We start from the raw sequence: 13,043 nt of genomic DNA on the forward strand, positions 1-13,043 counted from the left end.
ATGTCAAAAAACGTCATAGTATAGTAAGGCATAAAAACGTCATACTATAGTAAGGCATAAAATGTCAAAAAATGACATAGTATGGGAACGCATAAAAATGTCAAAAAACGTCATAGTAAAGTAAGGCATAAAATGTCATAGTATAGTAAGGCAGAAAAAGTCAAAAAAACGTCATAGTATAGTAAGGCATAAAAACGTCAAAAAACGTCATAGTAAAGTAAGGCATAAAAAGTCAAAAAAACGTCATAGTATAGTAAGGCATAAAATGTCAAAAAACGTCATAGTATATAAGGCATAAAATGTCATAGTATAGTAAGGCATAAAATGTCAAAAAACGTCATAGTATAATAAGGCATAAAAATGTCAAAAAACCATATACTATAGGAAGGCATAAAAACGGCATAGTATAGTGAAGCATAAAATGTCAAAAAACGTCATAATAAAGTAAGGCATAAAAACGTCATAGTGTAGTAAGGCATAAAAATGTAAAAAAAAAAGTCATATTAAAGAAAGGCATAAAAACGTCAAAAAATGTCATAGTATAGGAAGGAAAATTTTTTTTTAAAAACCTCACAGTATATTAAGGAATAAAATGTCATAAATACATCATAGTGTAGTAAGTAATAAAAACGTAACACCCAGAGAAAACTCATGCAAGCATTGGGAGAACATGCCATCTCCACACAAATATTTACTCCCAGCCCAAGACTTGAACCCTCAACCTACTGAGTGTGAGGTATCAGCTCAAACCACTCTACCATCATCTTGACCCATCACCCTTTGATAGTATGGTAACCTATAAAAAATTAATTGTATAAGAATGTATAATATGATAAGGCATAAAAACGTCAAATAACATCACTGTAAGTCATAAAATGTCATAAAAACATGATAATGTTGTAAGGCATAAAAATGTCAAAAAATGTCATAGTATAGTAAGGCATAAAAATGTAAAAACAAACGTCATATTAAAATAAGGCATTAAAACGTCAAAAAACGTCATAGTATAGTGAGGCATAAAATGTCAAAAAACGTCATAGTATAGTGAGGCATAAAATGTGAAAAAAATGTCATATTTTTGTAAGGCATAAAAATGTCAAAAAACATCATAGCATAGTAAGGCATAAAAACGTTATAGTATAGTAAGGCATAAAATGTCAAAAAACGTCATAGTATAGTAAGGCATAAAAACGTAAAAAAACCATATACCATAGGAAGGCATTAAAACGTCATAGTATAGTAAGGCATAAAATGTCAAAAAACTTCATAGTATAGTAAGGCATAAAAATGTAAAAAAAACTGTCATATTAAAGTAAGGCATAAAAACATCAAAAAACCATATGCTATAGAAAGGCATAAAAACGTCATAGTATAGTAAGGCATAAAATGTCAAAAAACGCCATAGTATACTAAGGCATAAAAATGTAAAAAAAAACGTCACTGTAAGGCATAGTAAGGCTTACGTCAAAAAACGTCATAGTATAGTAAGGCATAAAAATGTAAAAAAAAAAGTCATATTAAAGTAAGGCATTAAAACGTCAAAAAACGTCATAGTATAGTAAGGCATAAAAACCTCAAAAAACCATATACTATAGGAAGGCATAAAAACGGCATAGTATAGTGAAGCATAAAATGTCAAAAAACGTCATAATAAAGTAAGGCATAAAAACGTCATAGTGTAGTAAGGCATAAAAATGTAAAAAAAAAAGTCATATTAAAGTAAGGCATTAAAACGTCAAAAAACGTCATAGTATAGTAAGGCATAAAAATGTAAAAAAAAACGTCAAAGTATATTAAGGCATAAAAACGTCAAAAAATTTCATAGTATAGTAAGGCATAAAAATGTAAAAAAAAACATCATATTAAAGTAAGGCATAAAAACGTCAAAAAACCATATACTATAGGAAGGCATAAAAACGTCATAGTATAGTGAGGCATAAAATGTCAAAAAACTTCATAGTATAGTAAGGCATAAAAATGTAAAAAAAAAAGTCATATTAAAGTAAGGCATTAAAACGTAAAAAAAAAGACAGAGTATAGTAAGGCATAAAAGCCTCATATTAAAGTGAGGCATTAAAATGTCAAAAAACGTCATAGTATAGTAAGGCATAAAAATGTAAAAAAAAATGTCATATTAAAGTAAGGCATTAAAACGTAAAAAAACCGTCAAAGTTTAGTAAGGCATTAAAACGTCATATTAAAGTAAGGCATTAAAATGTCAAAAAACGTCATAGTATAATAAGGCATAAAACGTCATTGTATAGTAAGGCATAAAAATGTCAAAAAACCATATACTATAGGAAGGCATAAAACGTCAAAAAACGTCATAGTATTGTAAGGCATAAAAACGTCAAAAAACGTCATAGTATTGTAAGGCATAAAAACGTCAAAAAACCATATACTACAGGAAGGCATAAAAACGTTATAGTATAGTAAGGCATAAAATGTCAAAAAACGTCATATTATAGTAAGGCATAAAAAAAAAAAAAAAAAATCATAGTATAGTAAGGCATAAAATGTCAAAAAACGTCACTATAAGGCATAGTAAGGCTTACGTCAAAAAACGTCATAGTATAGTAAGGCATAAAAATGTAAAAAAAAAAGTCATATTAAAGTAAGGCATTAAAACGTCAAAAAACGTCATAGTATAGTAAGGCATAAAAACCTCAAAAAACCATATACTATAGGAAGGCATAAAAACGGCATAGTATAGTGAAGCATAAAAATGTCAAAAAACGTCATAATAAAGTAAGGCATAAAAACGTCATAGTGTAGTAAGGCATAAAAATGTAAAAAAAAAAGTCATATTAAAGTAAGGCATTAAAACGTCAAAAAACGTCATAGTATAGTAAGGCATAAAAATGTAAAAAAAACGTCAAAGTATATTAAGGCATAAAAACGTCAAAAAATGTCATAGTATAGTAAGGCATAAAAATGTAAAAAAAAACATCACATTAAAGTAAGGCATAAAAACGTCAAAAAACCATATACTATAGGAAGGCATAAAAACGTCATAGTATAGTGAGGCATAAAATGTCAAAAAACTTCATAGTATAGTAAGGCATAAAAATGTAAAAAAAAAAATCATATTAAAGTAAGGCATTAAAACGTAAAAAAAAAGACAGAGTATAGTAAGGCATAAATGCCTCATATTAAAGTGAGGCATTAAAATGTCAAAAAACGTCATAGTATAATAAGGCATAAAACGTCATTGTATACTAAGGCATAAAAATGTCAAAAAACCATATACTATAGGAAGGCATAAAACGTCAAAAAACGTCATAGTATTGTAAGGCATAAAAACGTCAAAAAACGTCATAGTATTGTAAGGCATAAAAACGTCAAAAAACCATATACTACAGGAAGGCATAAAAACGTTATAGTATAGTAAGGCATAAAATGTCAAAAAACGTCATATTATAGTAAGGCATAAAAAAAAAAAAAAAAAAATCATAGTATAGTAAGGCATAAAATGTCAAAAAACGTCATAGTATAATAAGGCATAAAAACGTCATATTACTGTAAGGCATAAAAATGTGAAAAAAACGTCAATGTATAGTAAGGCATAAAAACGTCAAAAAATGTCATAGTATAGTAAGGCATAACAATATTTTAAAAAACGTCATTAAAATAAGGCATAAAATTTCAAAAAACGTCATAGTATAGTAAGGCATGAAAACGTCATAAAGTAAGGCATAAAATGTCAAAAAACGTCACTGTAAGGCATAGAAAGGCTTACGTCAAAAAACGTCATAGTATAGTAAGGCATAAAAATGTAAAAAAGAAATCATATTAAAGTAAGGCATTAAAACGTCAAAAAACGTCATAGTATAGTAAGGCATAAAAACGTAAAAAAAACCCAAAGTATAGTAAGGCATAAAATTTCAAAAAACGTCATAGTATAGTAAGGCATAAAAAACGTCATAGTATAGTGAGGCATAAAATGTCAAAAAAACGTCATAGTATAGTAAGGCATAAAATGTCAAAAAACGTCACTGTAATGCATAGTAAGGCTTACGTCAAAAAAAGCGTCATAGTATAGTAAGGCATAAAAATGTAAAACAAAAGTCAAAGTATAGTAAGACATAAAAACGTCAAAAAACCATATACTATAGGAAGGCATAAAAACGTCATAGTATAGTGAGGCATAAAATGTCAAAAAACTTCATAGTATAGTAAGGCATAAAAATGTAAAAAAAACGTCACTGTAAGGCATAGTAAGGCTTACGTCAAAATAGTCATAAACATTTCATAGTTTTATAAGGCATAAAACGTCAAAAAACATAGTATACTAAGGCATAAAAACGTCAAAGAACGTCATAGTATAGTAAGGCACTGGAGTCACTAATTAACCTCAAAATGGTCTTTGGTTTATGGAAGGAAGGCAGAATACCCTGAGAAAACTCATGGGAGAACATGCAAACTCCACACAAAAACCTACTCCCGTTCTGGGATTTGAACCCTCAACTTACTGAGTGTGAGATATTAATGCAAACCACTGTACCATCATCTTAAGCCTTCTTCTAACTAATAGTATAGTGACCCATAAAAAATTAATTGTATAAGAAGGTATAATAGCATCATAATATGGTAAGATATAAAATTTCAAAAAAATGTTTTAGTATAGTAAGGCATAAAAATGTCAAAAAACGTTACTGTAAGGCATAAAATGTCATAAAAACATGATAGTATTACCATAGTATTGTAAGGCATAGTATAGGAAGGAATAAAAATTCATAAAGACGACATAGTATAGTAAGGCATAAAACTTGAAATATGTCATAGTATAGTATGGCATAAAAACATCATAGTAATGTAAGGCATAAAAGTCACAGTATACTAAGGTATTGGAGTCGCTAATTAACCTAAACACCAGCCGGTGTTTGATCCCTCAGCCTACAGAGTGTGAGGTAACAAGACTAACCACTGTAGCATCATGTTGACCCATACCAATTCATGGTAGATTAAGGCATAAAAACATCATTGTATAAGAAGGTTTAAAATAGTCATATCATCATAGTATGGTAAGGCATATAAAGTCAAAAAAACGTCATAGTATTAAAAAACTTCAAGAAACATCATAGTACAGTAAGTCATAAAAACATATATAAAGAACTCGTGGGGCATTTGAAGCGCTCTACGGGGCCCCCTGGGTGGGTTCTAAGCAGCCGCTTAGTTCACTTATGCCTTGGACCTCACATCTGTAGTCTGCCATCTTCACAAATTAATGTCAACTTAATCAATACTGAGAGGAGGCCAGGATCTCATTGACTGTGATTGTGAATATAACTCCATAAACATAATTTTGACATTTGGTGTATGATTTCCATCCATGTTCACACAACGTACCTATCAAATTACATGAGTATGTGGAATTATTAAGCAGGGAAAGATCGTTTTTGCATCAAAGAGCAGATTGGTTGGGTGGAAGAGGGGCAGTGTGTGTGTGAGTGTGTGTGTCTGCTTTCACGGGGTGGCTGTCTACTTTGCCACTAAGCGTGTCATGAAATGCCTATAAAAAATTAAAGCAGGAATACAGGCGCGTTATGTTTGCACACACACACAGTTGTCTGCTAGGCATCCCAGTGTGGAAGCATTTAACTCAGCCCAGACAGAATGCCAGCAGAGAAAAAGGGCTCAAAAAAAATGAAAGCCAAAGACGACCGGTGGACTGCTGCGATGATCTGAGCGGCAAACTTCTCCCAACTGTTCAACATGTGAAAAAATCTCTGTAACATCAAAGTTGCCCTGAAGGCTTACTGGCGTGCTCGAAGCCCGTCTGCATGCGTCTAAAGAGTCGGAGCCTCCACTCCCAGGCTTTTAGCTGCCTCTCCCGGTCGGATCCCTCCCGTTCACAGGGCCCCTCGCTCCGCACCTGGGCCTGAAGTTCTGACACCCGCTGCTCGGCCTCCTGCACCAGGGTGGCCAAATGCACTGCTCGGCCCTCCAGACTCACAACTAAGAAACACATGGGAGAGACAACAAGAGAGAAATAAGTCAATTCATGCCCACTGTATTAAAAGAAAATTACCCTTAGACACATGTTAAAGTGACTCCATTATGTTAAAATGACTTTGACATCCAGAAAATACTTTTATATTCACACATAAAAACAATTGGTAAATAGACGTCAAAGCTGAGCAATGCTGGTCTATAAATCTGAGTGGGCTGTTTTTCCAACCAAGATTCAAAGAGTAAATGCGAAATACTGTGAATGTGAAACGACGATAGTGAAAGTTCTTAATTAAAAGAAAATTTTCCTGTACAAACTTTACTTTCTTGATTTGAACTATTAAATCTACTAGAACAAAAACTGTGTTCATTACAATATAATTTACGAGCTCAATCATGAAAGTCGATATTGTGTCGGCTTTACTTTGATCAAGTGCTTCAACAATGCACGTGGCAATACTGATATTGCAAGGAATTGCCTGCAATGTTGCAAATTGCTTTTGCAGGCCACGCTTTTTAATGTCTTTGTTTGCCAAAATGCTGTGGCAGATTCCTCAATAAACTTCATTTAATGTAACTAAGCAGTCCCTCTTTAGAGATGACATCACCTAGAAAATGACACAGAAAATGGGGCAATGAAAGTAAGAGGAGTGAGAGAGGGAGGAGTATTCTTCATATGCGGTTATAAGGGAACACAAAATGGTGGGAACATGCATAGACATCATTTTAAACGGCCATTGTAAAACTATTTTTCCGCAAAACTTGTGGAAAAATGTGTATAACTCATCTATTTATATCGTATACCACAGCCTCGCGCTGCCTCCATCGGAGGAATGTTTTTCTCAAAGGGGGTAGGGTGTTACTAAAACAATGTGAACGATGATGTTTACTTAAACAAAAAACACATCACTATAGTAAATGAGATGTAACACCCAATGAAAATATTCTAATCATGGCTGAGCGGTTAGCGATGGTGGCTGGTGGAGGCGTAACACGAAGATCAAAGGGCTCAATCACGGCAATTGCAAATGCACACAGATCACTCTAAATAAAACTATACAACAGGTAATGTAAAGCTGTTAAGGTCACAAAGGACAGTAGCATACTGTACTTCTTCTTTGGTGGCTGGTCATTCTTGGAGTGTTTGGGACTGGTGTGTGTCTGTGTTTAGTCTGTGTGGTCTGTGTTTGTTCATTGTAGATTCCACTGTTGAGCGTTAGATTCCACTGTTGACAGTAAGTTTAAAGCTCCGTGTCAAAATGTCCATCTGGGTGTTTAATTCTGCGGCTCTCTCTGTGTCTCCTCAGTGGCTGTGAGCTTCTCTTTGAATCCGAGCGTCTTTTCTGGGTGTCAGTTTTGTTGTTCTCTTCAGCCACTTGTGTGAAGACCTGAGGGCCGTTTGTCACTTTTAGAAAGAGGTAAAATGAACCTGAGTTTTAAGGTCAGGGTTTCAGTTAGGATTGTTGCTGAGAATCCTTGGACGGATAACTGCTGAAGGTCCATGTTGATTTACATTTCCAACCCTTCTAGGCCTAGAAACGGGTCCAGATGCTGTCACCAGTGTGTACGTGTGTCTTGATTTGTCCTTATTTCACATCAAGGCTGAGAGCCTCAACAGGACATTAAAGTGGCTCTGTCGTATTGAGAGCCGTCAAGGGATTTATAACGTGAATATGAAGTTGCTTTAGAGATTTGTTTGATTGTCTTTGTCTGCCCTTGTCTCTCTGGTAACCACACACTGTAAAGTCAAGCACGGCAAATATCAATAAGCATCAAAATCAATTGCTTTCAGAGCTTAAGGAAAAGTCTGCAGCGTCTCTGATGTCAATTCTCCTCAGATGGAGTTTGATTAGTACATGCTTACAAAAACAGAAGGCAAGCCTTTCCTTTCCTTATGTGCTGTCTCTCTCTCTCTCTCTCTCACACACACACACACACACACACACACACACACACACACACACACACACACACACACACACACACACACACACACACACACACACACACACACCACACACTCTCTCATGAGTTATTTGGGTTCTGGAGAGAGAGCACAATCAAAGAGCGAACTTCAGTAAACACCACTTTCCATTCAAGTGTTTTCAATTTAATGATACCTTTATAAGATGTCTGGCTCAGCTCTGAAGAAGTGTGTGTGTGTGTGTGTGTGTGTGTGTGTGTGTGTGAGTGCGCACAAGTACAAACACAAACAGCCTCGGAGCCTTACTGGCGAGTTCTAATCATTAACAGAAGAAGGGAGCGGAGGCTCAGCAGATCACAGACAGTGAAAAGTGCTCACGAAGATGACTAATATTGCATCATGATTACCACCCCTTCATCGCCTTTAATATGTTTTCACTGCCAAAAGACCACAGAAAGAAATGAGTGAGTTTGTCAATAGTGCGTGGACGAATGCAGCACTGGTGCACATGGTGGAAGATTGTGTTGTTGGTTGTGTGTGCATCGTTGCTTTGGGCAACACCTGCAGTAGCTTTGGTTTTAGCTGATGTTGTGACAGCAGCTTTGGCTTCCATAACAACAGTTGCAGGTTCCCACTGAGCGGCTGCTGAAGCCCAAACAAAGTTTCTGATATCAGCTCTGAGCTCTGCTGAAGACTGAAATCTACAAAGGGAAAAAAATGATTAGAGATCTGTCAGTGGGTGACAGATGTGGTTTTACTTGTATCATTAGCTTGTAAAGGGTACAAGTGGTGATTGGCAGAAGACAACTAACTTTGACTTTTTCCACACATCACACACGATTCGATTGGCTTAAGGATCAGGCAAATCAACAAGCTTCCTGCTGAAAGCCAAGGTAGCATTTGCTATGGTGTGACTCACCTGTGGGCAAGCCAAAGTTATATTAGCAAAAGAAAAAAGCTTGTCAAAATTTACAAGGAAAAAACATGAATACATGAGAGAAGCATTACTCTTATTAGTACAGACATTTTCTACAGAAAAAAAGATGAATAGAGTGACTACACTCAATTGTATCTAATGATTATCTCTTTATAATGGTATGGACTGTAATAATAGGCTTAATCGGAGCTTTGGGAACTTTGCATGATCTCCCTTTAAAATATGTTTCAGGTTTTATTCCAGTGTGTTACTCAATTATAGAAAATGAATACACTCCAGAAAGTAGGTGTTTGTGCTATGACATAATGACAAATAGAAAAAACAACAAAAAAAACAATTTGTTACCTCCATTGTGTGTGCGTGTGTGTGTGTGTGTGTGTGCGTGTTGCGTGTGTCCACTCTCTGCTTCATCACCATATAAGATATAACTTTCACATAGGGATCCTCTACTCACAGTGGGGACTCTCCTTGGCACCGGCTCGCAGGAGCAGCTTGGCCATGGGCACGTTGTTGGTCATGATGGCGATGTCGAGCGGCAGGAGGCCCTCGCTGTTTGGAGTGTTGAGGTCCAGCTCTTCCAGACTGTACTGGGAGAGAAGCAGCTGTACCAAGTCCAACTCCTGGTGCTCCACTGCCTCAAACAACGCTTCATTACTCTGGAACTGCGACACAAACACAGTTCACATGGAGTTGAATGGGAAAAGCTCATATTATGAGACTTTGAGACATTTTAGTTTTTATCAGTGAATGTTCAGCATTGTAATCATGTGCAACCTGCTCCCCCTACAGACACCCACAATGCCTCTCTCTAAACACTTTCTTGCGCTACAATAGTTAGATAGGTGGGTGTGTGATCTTACTACCTGAGCTTCTCTAACTATCTCAAGTATATGTTTTCCCTGCCTATTTTTAGACTACAATGTTCCTGGGCTTGTTATTTTTTCCTTTTCTCTCTCTCTGACTTACTATGGTGGTTTTGCGCAGCCTCTCCTTGTCTCCTCCCCGTCCTGACACCACACTGTCCTCCAGGGCAGGGGGGTTGGTGCCCACACGGAACTTTCCAGACAAGTTGCGGTATAGGCGGCGAGCCGCGCTTGGCGAGGACAGGCTGGCTGACTTGCGGGCTGGGGCCGGCTGGTGGGCCTGGTCCCCCCTCATGGGCTGCGTCATCTTGGCCGAGTCAGCCCTGGAGGAGAAACAGGTGGGAAGAGAAAAAAAAAGTGAAATATGACATTTCATACAATACATGAACCATGTGATCTCTTTTCGCACATTTCAAGACTTTACATCTTTAGAAAAGATCCCAGGGCTCACGGCCAAATGCTAAAGTGCAAGAGTTCCAAAAGTGAGAACAGGGCACACTTCGGTTCTGAAAAGTATTATTTAAAAACCAAACTTGCAGCCTCCAGAGCTTCATTGTGACATGATGCCCCAGTGACGGTATAGTCACTGGAAATTTGGCATACCAAGTAGTTTCTGTTTTTTCTATAAAGTTATTTTTTTTGGGCATTTTTTGCCTTTATTCTGATAGCACACTGAGAGAAAGACAGAAAGGTCAGGGAGAGAGAGAAGGGATGACATGCAGCAAAGGGCCACGGGCCGAACTCAAACCTGGCCCGCTGCGGTTAGGAATAAGCCTATGTGGTACGCACTCTACCAGGTGAGCCACCGGGGCGCTCCATGCCAAGTAGTTTCTTGGTGACAGGCTATTCAGCAACCAAGTTTAGATTGTGGCTCTGGAAAACAGCACCAGAAATTCATAGGGCTGAATGTGGCAATACTGTTTTAAGTGCCAAGGCATCAGGGTCTTACATGACTCACATTGTACTATATAACAGCTCCACATATCATTGTTGAAACACATTTAATGCCTAGTGTTGATGTAACAGTATGTATGGCAGTGCTGTCAAGATTGTTGGATTGTAACCCCTTGAAGCAAAGCAATGTCCCCTCATGACCTCCTATCACACACTGCGTATGAAGGATGGTGAACAGCTAATCTAAGGTTTATTTTGACGTTTCAGTTTTTCTAACATTATCTGGAAAAAAAAGCAGGATCCAAAACGTGGTTATCAAAGGAACAATACATCTACATAATTGTTTTTTTTTTAAATCCCGTTAATACCGGAACCCCCCAAAATGATCTTCCTTCCCCCTGGGAGGCAGATCCAAACACCTGGCTGAGAGCCGCTGATCTATGGCATGGTGATAAATGACAATGATCTGCCAGATGGACACCATGTTGGCATATGAGTCATCCTGCACTGGCAATGTCAGCCTGGTAGCCAGTTTGCAAGCGCTGTTCTGAAACAAGCATCTCTTGCCACTGGCGTCTTGGCATCACTGGTATGATGACTATGCTGCTTCGCTCCATTCTGCCATGGGAACTATGTAGATGATGGTGAGTTTCTAGGGTGAGTCTGGTACATGGCGTTCACACACACTCGACTGCTGAAGGAAATGTCAGCAGGACTCTTCGTGCGATGGTGATAGACTCCGTGACGGGTCCCGCCAAACAGAGGCAGAGAGATAAATGAATTCCTAAAGGGTGCACTTTCAACACCTTTCCCTCCCTCTGTTCCTCCCTCCCCTCTTAACATCTCATGAACTCCCTTTTTATCATCTTCTCACCTCTCTGTTTTCTCCATTCCTGTCCCTTGCTCATGGGCTTTCACTCTTTCCCCTTATCCCCTTATTGCCTTCTTATTTCTCTTCTTCTATCTCCCAAACACCTTTCTCCTGGCCCTGATTCAATTCTGGATCCCTCTTTTATTGCAGTAAAGATAAAGATATAAACAAATATAAACAATAAAGAATCTCTCTGAAATAGATACAGTTCAGTTTCGTACCATTTCTGGAAAAGTAAAAAGGTTTAATAGGTCACCTTAATAAGTAGGTTATATCTAATCTTTTTTTTTTAGATATTTATGTTCTAAAAGAACAAAATAAAGATGATTTACATATTTGATCAGAATGAGAGCATGCATGTCTTTCGGCATTTGGTGACCTCCTCATTAAACAACTTTGCTGTAGCCCATGGATCATAATTTGAATCCCTGCAGCCATCAACGTTTTCGTCTCCAGCCATGTGTCCTGTTCAAGTCCTTGAGAAATGCTTGCTTATTATCGGTCACTCTGGAAAACAGCATCAGTTAAATACCACAAATGTAAATGTTGTTCTCAAAAAGCAATGGTTTGAACAGGAGCAGGGACAGGTTGAGGAAAGTAAATAAAGCTTGAGTTAGTTTGGGCCATCACGCCATATGCCAAGAAGTATCACACAGGCCAAGAACAGATTTGTCAAGGTGAGAACATCTGTAGGAAAAATGTTATTTATACTCCCGCTCCGCTATGGACGTGTGAACCCACACGAGCATACACACACACACACACACACACACACACAAGCCCTCCCCCCAACACATGCAGTTCGTACAACAGCTGACAGCGGCCCACATTGTAGACTTTAAAGCAGCTACAAGCCCCCGCAACAAGCCCTTTTTCACAGGGCCGATACACCTAAAATACCCCCGATCCCTGTGCCTTCCCGCTCCGTCCCATCCATCTCCACTCCATCCCGTAATAGAGGCCTTATTTTAGACATCCTCGTGTTCCCGGCTGGGCCTAACCTATTCCAGGGTTCCAGATAAAGCGCGGCAGGTATTTGGAATAATTTTTCCATGGGCCTGGCCCGGAAGATAAAACAAGAGATATATTTGTAATGCATGTGCCGGTATCCCATTTCAAAGAGAAAGCCCATTGGAATCCAGCCCTAGGCTTATTGTTATTTGCCTGAGATGGAACAGACGACTTTTTTCTGTCGGCAGGACGGTGCCCCATCACTCTCTGACGACATTAGGGAGTGTGTAATGTGGTGTGTGTGTGTGTGTGTGTGCTTTCAAAGAGACTGGCTGCATCCTACACGTGAGATTGGGATGTCATTCCCCAATGACATGCCCCCTACCCTACAGAAAGATAAATGGACGGTACATAACAAACAGAGATGTTTAAAAAAAGCTATACAAAATGCCACCCTAACAAGCAAGTGGCTGAGAAAGAGAATGTATGATGATAAGAAATGAATGCAAGGATTTCAACACAGCTTTTTCAGCCACCAGTTTGTTCATACTGTTAATAGATGACCATTATGAGGACTGCATGCTTTTGTTACCTCATCCAGTCAATGGCCTCAGTGGTGATTGAACAGGAGCGTGGGCTGGCTGAGCACTG

At 37.9% G+C, this 13,043-nt stretch overlaps 1 protein-coding gene across 3 annotated transcripts in view; it reads right to left on the minus strand.

The window, feature by feature from the left end:
• Positions 1-13,043, minus strand: part of LOC130162929 (ankyrin repeat and fibronectin type-III domain-containing protein 1) — a 137,066-nt gene that overhangs the window by 20,715 nt on the left and 103,308 nt on the right. For all 3 annotated transcript variants that reach the window (XM_056366831.1, XM_056366830.1, XM_056366832.1), the window contains 3 exons: positions 9,780-9,999; positions 9,268-9,475; positions 5,761-5,958 (listed from right to left, as the gene is read on the minus strand). In XM_056366831.1, the coding sequence (XP_056222806.1) occupies positions 5,761-5,958; positions 9,268-9,475; positions 9,780-9,999 (626 nt within the window). The remainder of the gene's footprint in view (positions 1-5,760; positions 5,959-9,267; positions 9,476-9,779; positions 10,000-13,043) is intronic.

Source organism: Seriola aureovittata, chromosome 21, assembly GCF_021018895.1.
Source record: "Seriola aureovittata isolate HTS-2021-v1 ecotype China chromosome 21, ASM2101889v1, whole genome shotgun sequence".
NCBI lineage: Eukaryota > Metazoa > Chordata > Actinopteri > Carangiformes > Carangidae > Seriola > Seriola aureovittata.